The sequence below is a fragment of the Trachurus japonicus genome, chromosome 10 (assembly GCF_045865225.1).
Source record: "Trachurus japonicus isolate A0001 chromosome 10, Traja_1.0".
Taxonomy (NCBI): domain Eukaryota; kingdom Metazoa; phylum Chordata; class Actinopteri; order Carangiformes; family Carangidae; genus Trachurus; species Trachurus japonicus.
This window is the reverse complement of record NC_140916.1, coordinates 13,334,689-13,350,631: the sequence shown is the minus strand read 5'-3', so window position 1 is coordinate 13,350,631 and position 15,943 is coordinate 13,334,689. Positions and strand designations below refer to the sequence as shown.

The following is a 15,943-nucleotide window of genomic DNA, read 5'->3' as shown; positions in this document are numbered from 1 at the left end:
TACTCAAACATCTTTTTATAATCAAAAATATCATCCAAGCATTTACAGTGTATTACAACAAATGATTCTATGCAACTGTTAACAGCCTTTACAGAAAATGAAGAAATATATCCATTTGTCATCTATGTTACAAACCAGGAACAGCAAAAAGAGAAGAGAGAGAGGCCGAAGGGTTCAGAGGTTTGAAGCGTTCGGTCAGACCCTGATTAACCTCCTTGGGTAGCCCTGTAGTCCTGGCCCACACTGACACCACACAGAGCCGAGCGACAGGCTCAGAATGTACAATGCCCTGCCCACGAGGGCGATGATGACTACACAATAATCCAGTGACTGACGGCGGTGCTTTTCTGTACCTCCCAGTGAGACGAAAATGATCTGCACTGGGAAACTGTGAGTTCAGTCTCATGAAGACTTCGTCGCTATGGTTTGGTGTCAACATTCCTGCAACCATGGAAATGTGTCTTTTTCACGTCCCTGCCACCAACAACAGTCCCTGAAATGCTCTCGTTACATTCCTTCCTGATCCGAGATCCGTGCTCACAGTCTTCTGTGTCCTTGTACAGTCAGGTAACAGTCCACAGACTTTGATATTTGTGGGCTTTATACTGTTTCCTTCACATCTCCACAGTGTCTCTGTGTTGCCTTGTCTGCCTGTCGTCTCCTCCACGTCCCAGAAGTGTCACCAGCAGAGTTTATGTGCTCTTGATGCCCTGGAAGCCGCAGAAGTTCCAGCGTTTTTCCAGACTGGCTCCGACCCCGGTCAGCTCCTGTTTGAAGGTGCAGGGCAGCCGAGACAGAAGAGCCTCCACCTCGCTGGGGTTGATCTGTAGACACAGACACACACACAGAGAAATACTCCTCAGTTAGAACCGATTTGTCTGCACCTGTTTATACATCCAAAGCACTTTCAAGGGGAACTTATGAAATTTGAACTTTAACATGTTTGTCTTGCCTTCTGGCCCCCGAAATGTGAGAATTGACAAAAAAAGCAGTAAATAGCAGGCTCCCTAGGTTGAAATCCATGTGGTTTCACAAGCTGTTCCCTCAGTTGTCATACAATCACGTCAATAGTTTTCAAATTTGCATAATACCACCCCTACCTGTGAGTACTGGGACCGGTAGAGGGGGCGAGCAGTGGCTCATTTACATTTAAAGGGACAGGCACTGAAACCAGCCGTTCTGAACAGGGCTTTTTTTAGCAGATGAAACGAGCTGCGATGCTTGATCCTTGGGGTATTTTGACTGAAGCATGTCACAGACATTTCATTAAGACACATGGGAACTATTTTAATAGATGGAAAATGGGCATAATGTCTCCTTTAAGCCGTTTTTACACCTGTAGTTTGGTTCTATTGATCCAATGATTCTTTTCTGGTCTGTTTCTTTTTTCTTTTTCTTTTTTAAATGAACCAAGAGGAAGTTAATCACTGGACTGATTTAGTGATGTTACCCTGCTTACACTGATCTTCTCTGGTGGCACAAAGAGCTCACAGAGAATTTATTTGGCTGCTAGACTGTAAACTGATCACATGTTATGAATAATGACAAATGGTTACATAATAGATGAAACAGAGACATCTTGTACAGCAACATACTGAGCATGTTATTGTGGGAACACTGTGTCTTTTTAATAGATTTAATGAACTGTGAAAATACACAGAGGATGCACACACACACACACACACACACACACACGACTGCAGTTTTAACTACTTCTGACTGATCCGGGTGAAGTCCCTGCACTCATGTGCTATCATGCATATGAGTCACCATGGGTACCACATGATTGACAGTATGCAAATAATATACTATACATCCACTGCACAGATGAGATTGAATATAAAATCTCTTCCTGTAACATCAGCAGAAGGATTTATTAGTTGAGCTTTTGAATTTCATGATAAAATCACAAACAGTATCGACCATCACAAAATTCCTTGGTTGTTCTAAAACCACATGAACCAGTGAAATGCACCAGTGCTCATTTTAACCAAGGTGTGAAAACACATCATGACCCTGTGTAACTCCAATATTACAAAAAACTAAAGTCTTGTGGCAATCACATTTTTAAAAAGCTCAGAGGCTGCTCTGGTCTACAGTGTAGTGGGTCAAACTTGCTGTTGATGTTCAGTTGCACTTCATTTAAACTCTCTCTTAAGTTTGATTTTTGACAGAGTGCATCTCATTTTATTAAATACTTTTTTTTTTACTTTCAATTCCAAGTCAATTTCTAGAAACTTTTGCTGATGTGATGATGGTCTGGTTTTATTTGAATGCAACTTGCAAGTTGTTTCTCAGTGCATCTTAGTCCTTTGGTTTCCTATTATAAAAACTGATAGAAGCAGACAGTAGCAGATGGATCTCCAAGGATGTGACTTTAAACTCCAGCTCCTGTAAACGTCCTGCGATTGTGTGCAATCACAAAGAATGACCTCACATGAAATAAGCTCTTCACAATGGCTCTACACAGTGGAGTCATACCGAACTTTAACATGTCACCTTTGCAACTTTTCCTGCTTTGAGATTTCCTCACTGGTCGTGACTTCTCCTCTATCAGATCACGACTGATAAGGACTGATAAGGTGTGAAGCATTTCAGCTTCAAAGATGCGTGTGTGGATGTGTGTGTGTGTGTGTGTGTGTGTGTGTGTGATAGAAACGAGCTTCTGTGCCAACTGAAAAGAGAAACGCCTGCACACTGTTAACCGTGAATTTATTTAAATAGACAATGTTTTGATCACAGTTGGATCCTCATTCCTCATCATTAAGCCTATCAGCGGTATATGTAAACATACATACACTGTGTGCTGTTAATGTGAAAATAAATATAGACACAATGAAAAATGAGTAAGAATTTTTTTTTTTTTCCTCTCTCAACTGGGTCACCCGCTGAGTTAACTTTGGTTGTGGATCATACAACCAATTTCCATTCTTTCTCCACACTCCACACCTCCTCTCTACTCACTGACAAAACACTGACTCGTTCCAATCCCACCTCTGCTGCAATCGCACAATCAGAGCGTAAGTAAATTCATAGCGACAGCATAGCGGCCGCCTGACTAAGCATAATCTGGCTCACACCGCTCGGGTGGGCTAAGGATCATCAGTCAATTGAAATCCTGAGGTGACGGAGCCAAAAAAACGCAGCGTATGAGCCGCTGTAGACAACCCACAGTGCTTTGCATTAACAGCCAGATTGTTGGAGCTCGTGTGCCGGTGTCAGGATGCATTAAGGTCCATCAAGGAGATATTCATTATCATTATACACAATGGAGCTGTGTTTGGAGCCACCAGATAAGCAGAGCGGATTGGGCTTGTTGTTGGGGAGTCTCGCCAATGATATTGATAAAAGTCTGTGGGCTGCTTGATGTATGTGGTGGAGAGTTGGTGTGGGAACAACAGATGCACAGGCTCACGCTCAGACGTATACAGACAGACAAGTGTGGGTGTACACTCAAAAACACACACACACACACACACACACACTAGACAGAGAAACCCAAAAGGCATGAGAGAGGACAGTCACACTCCACTCTTTGCATGTGTGAGAATGAGTCAGGGTAGTGATGAGGATTTTCAAAGAGAGAACAGTCATTTCTTGGGGCAACACAACGTAGAGACAAAGTTTTTTGCAGATAATGACTTAATTCTTCCAAACAATGAGTTACTTAAAAGCGCCTGAAGTCTGATAGATTCATTGCTAAAATTTGAACCCGTCTTCTGTCTGGTCAGTGACTGTGAGTGCGCGGAGAGCAGAGACATCTGCCATTTTTCCTGAATGTCTGCTTGTCAGAGGGCGGATAGCGGCAAAGGCCATTAATCTTGGCGTTACCTTTTGGAGGTGACATTGAAAGTTGGCATTTTGAAAGCCTCATGTAAATGGCAGTGAAGAGCGATAATACGCCTAAAATGCCTCCTCAGAAAGATGGGGGATAAAATAGCTGTGCTTTGCCAGACAGAGTGGAAGCTAAGGGTGTCTGAGGATTGAGGGTGGTGTTTGGCTTTAAGGGTCAGGATGAAGGATCTAGTTTTAATATGTTCCATTATCAGGGGAAATCACACGACTTGCCAGATAGGGCTCGACAAATAGCCGTGGCATTTCAGGCCAAAAGTGTGAGAAACTGTCTCTGAAGTTTTTTTTTACTGCGAGCAGGACAGGTTTTGAGGGATTTTGTTTTCCACTTACAGGTACACTGAGAGATGTCTGATTGCTTCTGGTGACTGTATTTGTTGTATACCTCTTTCTCTGTGAATGTTTCCTCTGGACTAGGATGCGACCGTGACGCCCCTCCCATTGACTCAAAGGTTGTTCTGGACAATCACAGCAGCAATCGATCCAAAACGTCGCTTTTCTCAGCTCATGCTGCTCGTGTATTTGTTTGCTCTCTCTCTTTTCCCATCTACTAACATCCTCTAAGTTTTTGCTTTTCCCACACCCAACGCCTCCACAGCTCATACACCACTCACGCATGCACTGTTTTTACGACTAAACTCGCTGATTGCCACACCTCCTCGTCTTCCGCTGCACTTGTAATAAATCATTTTTAGTTTACCTTTGTAATTTCCCCCTTATTGTCACATTCACTGAGCCTGTTTGTGACACAACATTTAACAGCATTTTATCATAATTCAAATCCTGTACTGAGGAAGAGTCCCCTGTTTAGGAAGAATAATGTGTTTCCTACTGAACTGTGCTGTTACAGAGTGATGAGTCTTTCCGTTCACAGACAATCTGCAGATCATTTCAGAAGCTCCAGAATTAACATTAATTATTCACATCTGATCTAATCTGTTACTGTTCATGTCTGTCATTTTCAGCTGCTGCTGCTGCTGCTGCCAGGTTTTAGCTTTTACTTTCTCCTCTAAAAACCAGTGTGTTTTTGGATCGCTGTCATGTTGGGAAATTTCTGCTCTGTTTCTTGTGACGCAGCCTCATCTTTTCATTCAGTAATTTGTTATACTGACTTGCAATCACACATCCATCTAAAAATGCAGCCTCATTTTAGCACATCCCACCTCCACCTTTCACTGTTGGCACCAAACAGTCACCGGTCCTGGCCAGACAAACACGCTGGGCTACATCTGATCCAAACAAATTATTTTGGTTTCATCTGATCAAACACCATTTCTGAGACAACGCTCTGCTGCCAACACTCAACAGGCAAGGTAAGTCTTACAGATTTGTCCCATTTTGTGAGTAATGCTTTTCTTCATGGATGCCGTCTACAGAGGTTGACTTCATCCAGTGTTCTCCAAACGGATCAGCCACCGAAACACCAGTTTCCACAGATAATTCTTGTGCCAAGTCAGAAGCGCTTACCTGCCTCGTTTTTCAGCGCAGGGGTGTGTAAATAGCAAATTGTGCGTGATGCCATTTTTTTCCAGGATGGCTGCTGCCCCCTCTGTTATTGGTAGTCTGGCTCCCCCTGCACCTTTAAACCACTGCAGCAGCTGTGTTTCACTGTTTGTTCAGCAGCCTTTCCCCTAGTACTCTCTCCTTTCTAATGGAGTCTCACAATCTGGTGTCTAACCTGTTCACACATTTCCATACCATATTTAGTCACGTTGCATTAGACACAACACAGGTCAAAATTTGAGAAGCTACTGTGCACATGGGTTATTTCCTCAACTTGTTCATGCAGTTGACTATAACCTTACAGCACACTTAAAATCACTTTAGTATGCATCGATATTGCACTTTAGAGGAACAAATACCCTACACTTCAGCTTCAAAATAAAACACTTGTTATGAAATAGTTACATTTTGTGTCATTCATTTTTTTTTTTGATACAGCCTAGAGGTGTAGTCTGTTTTATTGTACACTGCACTCCTAATCGCCTTACTGCTTGAGTTAGATGGGAAGATCGATACCACTTTCCCCCAAAAAAGTCGAACTCTTCTGTGCACGTGCGTCAGATTCACCTAAAGAGCTCTTCTGCAAAATGAATGCATTGGTATGGAAAGGCATGGAAAATTAAGGAGCACGGCTTGCATCGAGGTGCCGTGCCTCAACTGCACAGCAGGACTCTGGCGTTCAACAAGCCCATATGCTGTCTCTGTAGGGGGGGGGGGGGGGGGGGGGACTGATACCGTGTCTGTAAGGGGTGCATGTAATCTAGAGCGATGCTGAAGGCCAGCTCTGTTAATCTACTCCACTGTGGAAGTTTTGATCCATGTGGTTTTGTTACCTTGGTGTCCAAGCGCTGCAGGTAGGAACAGATGTACTCGATGCTCGCTCCAAACGGGTGAACGTGCAGGAACGTTGATATGATCCCTGAGGTGGAGAAAGGAAAAAAAAAAAATCATGCAAAAGATGTTAACGCAGCAACACAACACCAGCGTATCTAACTCCTTCTCCGCTCCTCTGACTGAGTGTAACACAAGCTTCGAGTGGCTTCTCCCAAAGTCCCAGTACTGTTAATAGCCTCTTGTATATTGTGGCTCCAGATTAGAGGGAGTGTTTAATGACGGCTTTGATGCCGTTGTCTCTCATCAAAGCCATACTCTCCCCCAGCTCAAACAAACCATCTGCTATCAGCTCACAGATAGGGCCAGGAGAGAGATAATCCTCCACCTCTGCTTACTAACCACCTATGGAGCATCCAGGGACCAACAGTTGAAACAAACACACACAGTGTTAAAACCACAAAAGCTTTCCACTGACTCAAACACTACAACAAGAAAAAAAAAAAACACAATCAGTGGAGTCTTTAAAGAGGAAAATACTCCCTCAAGACTTCATTTTTGCCACCTGCAGGAGGTCAGTCGATATCTGAACACAAACAACGTGCTGGCCTGAAGCTGCTCCGCCGACAGTGAGTGAAAGTCTGACTGGGAGTCTAATGGAGCGTTCAGATGCAGCACCGAGAAGAATTTCATGTTGATTTATTTGCATGAATTTACCCACTGGAGTGATTTTCCTGTCTGTGTTTATTAAAGAACCAATGAACATGTTCTCCAGCTGACGGTACAGATGCTTGCTGCTGTGTCAACATGTTTCCACAACATGTGTGTGGAGGTTGTCGGTATGTGTGTGTGTGTGAGTGCAAGAGCTCGCACAGAGGCTCATTATCATTCCATGTTTTAATGATGAGCATTAAACACCTCAAGTCTAGGTCTACACCACGTTTTGGTCTTCTGAGTCTGATGCCTTGGACTAAATGTGATTAAACTGATGGTGGTTTGGTGGTAAGCACTGTCGCCTCTCAGCAAGAAAGTCTGGGTTCGATTCCTGTCCAAAAACATGCACAATTGGTTAATTGGCGACTCTAAAATGCCCAGAAGTGAATGTGTGTGTGTGTGTGTGCCCTATTTGTCTCTATATGTCAGCCCTGTGATGGACTGGCGACCTGCAGGGTGTGTACCCTGCCCTTGCCCTATGTCAGCTGGGATTAGCTCTCTGCACGGATAAGCGGTATAGCGAATGGATGGATGGACGGATGAATCTGATGGGAATCCTAAGATCTTACTTTACAGAGTCATGCAAACCTGCAGCTCTGTCTCAACAGCAGCAGATGAGCTTTCATCTGAAATCGCAGCAGAGCAAACCTTTTTCTCGCTTCTTTTTCAGTCTTATTTGTGATATTTTATGCATTTTGATATCTCTAAATTTTGATCTCTGCTGCATCTGAAGAAACCACTAACCAGCTGGAGTAACCTGGGCAAAACTGAACCGATATATTTAATTTTCAGCAATATTGCACATTTGTAGTGCATATTTCTGAAATATGCCAACACATGAAGGGAAAACCTCTAAATATCCAAGGAAATGTATAATACAATACAGTGCATTATATAATAAAGTGAATACAAAATTACAAACACAAAGAGTCCAGAGTGGTGGGAACATACCGACTAGAAGTGCTTCCCTCTCAGAGTGAACGGGACTCGGTGGATTCTTCTCTGTTGGACCTTCCTTCTCCTGACTGCAGGACACCACTGTTGTTTCCTACACATACACACACACACACATTCAAGCTCAGTTACCTTGAGTGAGTCTTCTAACAGCCACGGTTTGACTGCGGCTGACGTGAAGTAAACAAGCTTAAATTTAAGCTTATTGGCACACATTAAAAAAAAGACAATCAAACACAAATAAGCAGAATGAACACATCAGAAAGTTTCACCACCAACACATAAATACGGAGAGACAATGAGGATGAGGATAATGAGGCGAGGGAGAATATTCAGACAGCAGCTATAATTCTGAAGGGGGATTGAAATGCATGTCACACACACACACAGACTCACAGACGCACACACACACAAATATAAAAAAAGAGACAAGTCTAAGAAGAACAAATAGAGAGAGAGGGGAAGAGACTTGGGAGGCAAATGATCAAGCTGCTTGCTTCAGATCTGTGACAGGAGGCAGAAAAAAAGTCAGGGGAATGACAGAAGACTTTTTGTCTGTTTGTTGTCCCACATTGTATTGTCTCTACTATTTCCATTTATGGTGTGGGATGCCTGGTGGCCTTTTTCTGTTTTTAATCTATCCATAACACCCTGCCAGTGTGTCAGCGTGTGGGTGGGTGTGTTGGCATATGCACATGTGTAAGCCATTTTGACTTTATGACTCTTTTATTTCGTAGCCCAGTTGTGTCTGTGTGATTTATTCAATGACAAATGCAGTTGCAGTGAACTGGATTAGCCTGTAATGATCTGTCATATCAGTGGAAGAGGTTAGAGAGGAAAGTCAGAGGAGGAAGAAGAGGAAGAAAAAGAAGAAGTGAGAGTGAGGACACAAAATAATATCTGGAGAGGAGTGAGAAGGGCTCAACGTTTTTCCACTTACAGTGTTTTGATTAGCGCTCTCCTCATTGCCTCTGTCATTTTGCTCCAGCTGTGGGACATTAGAAACATATGAGGGATAAGCAGCTGAGAAAAAAAGCTAGGAGCTAATGTAGACAGACGGAGAAGCGTGGTTGTGCACAGCATGTTGTGCAAAAACAGACAAATATAAGCAATGTTTATTTTTAGATTTATGTCCAGAATGTGCTAAATTTGAATAAACAAGACACCAAATCCGTATGGATGTAATTAACTCCCCAAGAAGCACAATTAGCACAAATGCAACAAATATAAGACTCCCTGGATCCTGATGTCTTGGTTATATATCTGCTGAAATGGTGAGATATACAATCAACAGCAAATTGACCGACAAGAAATTTGAAGGTTGATTTATCAATGAGAAGAGTTCCAGCTCATCAGATGTCCCATCAAAGGGTTTTGTTGGTTGCCTGAAGACGTGACTCTGGGTTTCAGATTATTTTTTCTTTTTATGATCATAGGAAAAACCAGTGCATACTGTAGTATCTCAGTGAGGTGCTGGTCCATGTTACTTGGCATTGATTCTACAAGTCTCTGAACTTCACTGAAGGGATGAGCATCATTCTCTCAGAAGATATTCCCTCATGAGGTTGTGTGAGGATGGTGCTGCAGAGCAATAGGTGTTCAACAGGGCTGAGATTTAGTCACTGGTTTGATCAGTATTAAAAATATGTCAATAATACCCTATGATCCTCACAGTAAGTGATCTGTTGTGCCTTGTGGATGGGAGCATTTCCATCCTGTTTCTCCACTAGTATCTCTGTTCCCTTTAATTTGTTATATATATATCTGAATTTAATAATTAATCCAACGATTCTATCAATTTTACACATGAACATCCATTTCCTTGTCACAAGTAGTACGGTCTGTCTTCTAGAGCTGTCACTTTTACAATAAGTCAATTTAAAACAAACATGTATTTTGATAAAATGCATCTACTAACAGCCTTAGCTTTGTTGGCAACTTGTCCATTGATGGTGTGAACCACAGAAGACCTGCAAAGTTGCAAAGTTTCACCATTATCGCTCTGAATTTAGTTTACCAATAGGTTAATGGGGCAAAATGCTGATTATGCATTTGAAGAACACCCCCTGCTGGAGCACACAGGAAACTACTTCAAGGCGTCTTCTGTTTACTGACTGTACATTCTTGATTCAAAAACAGCATTAGAGTTTGAAAAGAGCTGACATTCCTAGTATGGCTTGATATAAATGGATGTGTACAAATGTGTTGTCTGACTGTGTGTGCAGGCAGCAGTATTTATAGCTGCTCTGAGCATCCACAATCAAAGACGAGGTGAAAAGCCTCCTGTCAGTGAGGTTTAAACATGGGAATAACACTTTTGGACAGTCTTTCTTTAGAGGCTTCAAAGGCTTTTGCACATGCACAAATCAAGTAACTGTGTGGAAAAACTGTGTGAGCTCAAAAGAAATCACTCATTGTGTTAAGTGAGTGTGACATATGAAGTGGGTACGAATGTTGGATTTTCAGTTTGAGAAAGTTTGAAAAAAAAACCAAAAACCCAAAAACGCAGCCCTCAAATACCGCGGTCGGGAGCTCAGATCTTGAGCATGTGAAAAACTATGATTTACTGTCTTCTGTTGCTTATGTGCATGTGAGGAAACCTCAGGTGATGTCATCAAGGTTAAATCAGTTTTAAGTTATCGCTGGCTGTGGAGTTGAAAGACAAGAAATAAAAGTTGCATGTGTTGCTCACACCGCCCTCCCATTTTACAGTCATTATTTAGATAAAAAAAATCAATGGATCGATCAAAAATGAAAGTAATTCTTGGTGGCATCGCTAAAATATACATGAAAGATGATAAAGGCGTTTGTTGTGATCATAATCAGCTGCACTGGTGTCGATCCAGTAATGTGCGGTGACAGCTCGGTGACAGTGGGGACAGCGATTAGCCCGGCAGAGGAGAACTGATGGCATGAAGAAGGACTCAAATTAGAAGTTAGCAAATTACAAATTCACCTCTGCGTTATATGAAAGCTGCAGTCGTCTTGTACATGTACATCTCAGAGCAAAAAGACGGCACACGGAGCAGCTCCCCACGTGAATTGAGAGACTCTTGTTTGTATCATTATCCAATTTAATAGGTGATTGAACCTGAGGCTCATTTTAATGACAGCCCTTCCTCTCATTATACCGAACCAGAAGGAGCATTAACAAACATTAGCACTTTATTACTTGGAAAACGGGACAACACCTGAAACATTAGTAAACACGACATGTCTAAGAGAGAAAAATGACCCATGAAACTTGAAACTGCTTAATAAGATTGTGAATTGTGGTGCACTGTATTTCGCAGTGTACACTTGTGGTAATACAGCGTGCTTCTAATCAATATTAGATGGAGTTTTGTTGGGAAAAACATGAGTCAGTGTGAGCAACGCATTCAATCAAATAACAACTGTGATGCTGGGATGGATGAATAATGTAGGAGGAGTGGCTCAAACTGATGATGTGGGCAGTAGCAGCTGCGACCGCACCAGTGGTTTACATTAGTGCAACGTCTTCTGCAGGTACTCCCTATCTCCCTATCTGGGGGACCACGCTATTACTCTGTGTACATATTGAGTATGTACACAGATGTCTTATGGATACTACCTCGTGGTCGACTCAAACCAAATGACTGATGTAGTCTATGTGGCCGAGAGGACAAAATGTTCAGGAATGAGAGAACGTGACTGGGACGGCTGGTGGTCGATGTCATGTAACTTCTCAGCTGCAGATAAACACGGAAACAATTTTACTGCGGTCAACCAACCATGCTCAATGTGTTTCTGGTTAGGAAATGAATGGATATCCTTAGTTGTTTTTTTATGTGGCTGCTGTGAGAACACACAGTTCAGAGGACTGGACACAATAACAGGGGAGAGAAACATCCCGTCCAGAGACACAAATTAAACTGCAGTTATTTTGTATTCTCATGTATAATGGACGTGGTTAATGAAACTATGTGCACTAAACTTTTAAAATGATCATTTCTACTGAATATTTCTGCTGCAGGATGTCTTTGATTTATTCTCTGATTTGCACCAGCTGAACAAAATGGCAATTAGTGTTGATTTCACACTCAAATAATCAAACTATCTACTAATTATTTCTATCTTTGTATCAATCTGAGGATAATCTTTTTTTTTTTCTTACAGCTTATCACCATGTCAATAAAACTTATGCCTGGCAGAGTCCTGGGGATATTTCAAATTGTTTTATCTGACCAAGAGTCTAAAACCAAATATACTCTGCTGAAAAAAAGGAAATATTTGTTGAGAAATTATGATTAACCAAACATTTGTTAATTGATTATTGGTCAAACAACTCATTGGACTAACCATCCGATTATTTCAGTAGTGAAGACATGGTATAGCCAACACAGCAGTATGATTAACTGTGACACTATGTCTCTCTTTTTCCACAGTAATGCAAAAAACATCAAAGAAATTATGGTAATAACAGTCCCTCAAATGATTATTGGTTAAACATATTTTTCTTTTGCCTATTTGTTCATTATAAGACGAATGGAGGGAAGTCATAAACATTTCATCATCATCGTTTCTGAGCTGCATAAAAGTTGAATGTGGTTCAACTTTTTCTGAGAGAAATTAGAAATTAAAGAGTCAAAGAAGAGAGATGTTTTCAACACCCTGGGAGGAAAATGGGAACACCAGAGCACTGATTGAAGTCAGAAATTGTTTGTCTCACTGTGGTAGGCGCTTTCCCGCAGTGTTGCTATCATAAAGATGCACTCAAATAGCTACTTTAGGACATCTGATGAGCCGACTACCATCCTCAACCAAGAACCACATATTACAACTATCACATTCTGGCTTTGTTTATAGATGAATTATTTCTACAATATCATCCATGTGCTAAAACTGATTTAGCACTAATTTCGCAATTCTCCCATTAAGAACAACAAACCAACCTGCATAACATGTGTGTTCTGCAGGTTCTGGAGACCTTCCTTCAGGGTCTGGACTTGGTTCTTCAGTTGTTGTTTGTCATCCAAACTCTTCTCCAAGTCTGCCTCCCGCTGTTTTAATTCTTCCCTCATTTTTAAAAGTTGCTGGGGAAAAAAAAGAAAAAGAAAAAAAAAACAAATAAACAGAGGCAGGCATTCACGCAACAGTGAACCAACTAACCGTGACGATATAGTAACCTTGCACTCAAAGGAACAATCAGCCAGTTGTTTTATTAATATTCAGCGTGTAATCCCTACACCAGTAATTAGAACTTGAGCTTGTTACAAAAAACAATTAGGCGCTGATGTGAATTATATCTTTAATAAACATTTTCTAGGGAGAAAACAAACTGTTGTGTCTTATTTGATTCTGTTGTATGGTAAACGTCTAGGAGGAGTAATTTACCAGATCTTTAGTTTGTGAACACAAAATTATGAATTGCATATGAAAATGTGAAATTTAATTCGAAAATTAACACTTGTGTGTGTTTTATCTTCACTTTGGGTAATGCAACAACATGTGTTTAGAAAGCTTTGATAGCTAATTTATCGTCTGAAGTTATCTGCTAAACACTGATGAAAAGATTCACCTCCTGCTGTGTTAATTTCAGCAAAAAGAGGGTCTGCGAGTTCCAGGGTTGTCTTCACACTGCTACAGCATGAGTGGCTTCTTTTGTTACATGCGCTGCAACGTGTCCAGTTTTGTTGTCCTCCAATCCATTTAATCTTTTCACTTAATCTTACCGACATGCAAGGAAAGATGTAAACTGGAGAGGTAATAACTCTCTGCAGGCAAAAATGAATGGTAGGGCCTTAATGTATTCTTTTCTTCTAAACATGCATCAATCATAATTTCTACTACCTGTGACAGCTAGCTAAGTGGGAGATGGCTGACAAATGGCAGAGTGAGTCAATTTCGGTAGTTCTTTTGTATTTAAAGGGCAGATTTAAGATTTTCTACCATTAATGGGCTTGGTCTTTAGATGGACAGTCATTATATATCATACTGATTAATTCGTTTTTCTAAAGAATTTCACCCCATTTAGTTTTATTGTGAGTAAGGAATTACCAAAAATGTTTTTCCTCACTCTGTGAATGTGATTTCTTTCAGTCGGATGGACTCGTATACAGTAACTCTCAAAAATTAAATTTGGTCCAATGTTCAAAACTGTAATACAGACAGCAACTTTCACAATTTCATCCGTCTGATATCTTCAAACAATGTTGTCAGTCAACCAAACCAAAAACAGCTTAAAAAAGAAGAAGACAACCACTGATGTGAGCTGAATTTATACATGTGAAACTGAAGATGCTCTCCAGCAGTATTTTGAAGTTTGAACTTGTGCGATGATATTCAAGGCACGTTTTCAAAGTATGGGGAGAAAGAAAAAATCCAATACTTTTCATTATCTTTCTTTGAATAAATGGTCTGAAATACTTTTAATAGCTTTGGCTCCAAAAAGTATCTGCGTGCTGTTTGAATCATAGCACACAACCCTCCAATCCCAAGTAAAACCTATTCCAACTGTGAATAGGCTTTCCAATAACCAGAGTAAATCTGAAAATATTATTTTTTAGTAGCTCCTTGTGAAAGTATCCCAGCTGCTCCAGACAGCAGTATTTTTCTGCTTGTTCCCAGATAGCTCTTGGTTTTCTTTTAAAGTACTGGGTCTTATGAATAAATGACTTGAATGAAGAATTATATTGTGCAATGGAAAATTCAATGGGCTAACCTGAGCAACCCTGTTCCTGTAAAGAACATGGTGCATCGCAGAAATGAATAGCAGATTAAACTTATTGTTGGATAGATGACTGGAAAAAAGTGTCTTGATACTTCTGTGTGTGTGTATGTGTGTGTGCATATTCATAAGCACTACCTTCTGCATGCCTTGCAGAGCCTGCTGCAGGAAGCTGAGCTGCTGCGAGTGCGTGCTGTCCTCCTCACTCCTCATTGGCTGGTTCTTCCCCTGTTCCTGTTTGAGCAGCTCCACCTCGTTCCTGTAGGCGTCCAGCTGGCAGCGCAGCGAATCGTTCTCCTCCTTTAAGGCTTCGGCTTGGGATACACCTTGAGATTTATACATAGAGAACAAGGAACACTATAAAATGTGTCTTTTGTGGAAATGTATCTTTGTTTCAACAAATAAAAAAAATCAAAGGTTGTATATCTTTTACACAGTGACATTCACAGGCTTGAATAAATTGGTCCTTGCTCACTTTACTTTTTTTGAGCAGAGACACATTGCAAAGGGAAGTGAGCATGAAAGCATTAAGATTCAAGGCATATCAGCAAATGAGTACAGCTCAGTTTTAACTCATGCAAATTTTAGATGTCTTGAAACTCAAAACAGTAAAATGTCGTCTTGATAGATGTCTGCTGATTAAAAAAAAGATCTCAGTCTGTTTTAAAAAAGGGCGAGATCTTGTGTTTATCTTCTGGCCAAGGAGTCGGATGTGTATGCATCTTGAATCAATTTAATTTCAATTATATCAGCAACAGTGTTTTGTTAACACATTCAACAATTGTGAATGACATCCCCTGATTTCCCCTGCTGCCGCTCTGCTTCCTGCCCCTGACCTCTTTGTCACAGTAACGATGGCCTGGGCCGATGGGTAATGAGAGCTGCCACCACGCCTACATAATGGGATAAACATGATATCTCAGAATTGATGTGGCAATAAATAAAACTGGTGGTAATAAAGTAAACCTCCATGATTAAAACACAGAATAACACCTCAGTCCAACACAAAATGTCAAGATACAATTTTCTCATGTGAATAGGAAATTGTCATTTGGATACTTCCAGCAGCATCTCATAATCAAACACCTACAGAATATTTACACAGACCAACGAAAGCTGTGATAATCCCAGAGAGAGACTTTTGTCCAATAGCTCTCTACTGCACATTTGACCTGACCTATTGAGCAAAGAGAGGAGACAGTGGGAGTTATTATTATGTGAGACCTGCTCAGCTCCAGAGATGTCCAGTATTATCAGCTCGGCTCTCCCCCTTTGGACCTTGAGGGGAAGCTCTTTGGGAAAGTGCAATACTCTGACTGGACTGGGGAGATAAGCCCCATCCTGTGTATGTGTGTGTGTGTGTGTGTGTGTCTGTGTATGAGAGAGAGCGTGTGTCTGTGC

General features: G+C 41.2%; 1 protein-coding gene across 2 annotated transcripts in view; it reads right to left on the bottom strand.

Annotated features, from left to right (window-relative positions):
• Positions 1–15,943, bottom strand: part of enox2 (ecto-NOX disulfide-thiol exchanger 2) — a 209,027-nt gene continuing 193,084 nt past the window's right edge. For both annotated transcript variants that reach the window (XM_085789333.1, XM_085789334.1), the window contains 6 exons: positions 14,681–14,868; positions 12,768–12,908; positions 8,795–8,842; positions 7,852–7,948; positions 6,189–6,274; positions 1–824 (listed from right to left, as the gene is read on the bottom strand). In XM_085789333.1, the coding sequence (XP_085645459.1) occupies positions 693–824; positions 6,189–6,274; positions 7,852–7,948; positions 8,795–8,842; positions 12,768–12,908; positions 14,681–14,868 (692 nt within the window). In that variant the 3' untranslated portion in view covers positions 1–692. The remainder of the gene's footprint in view (positions 825–6,188; positions 6,275–7,851; positions 7,949–8,794; positions 8,843–12,767; positions 12,909–14,680; positions 14,869–15,943) is intronic.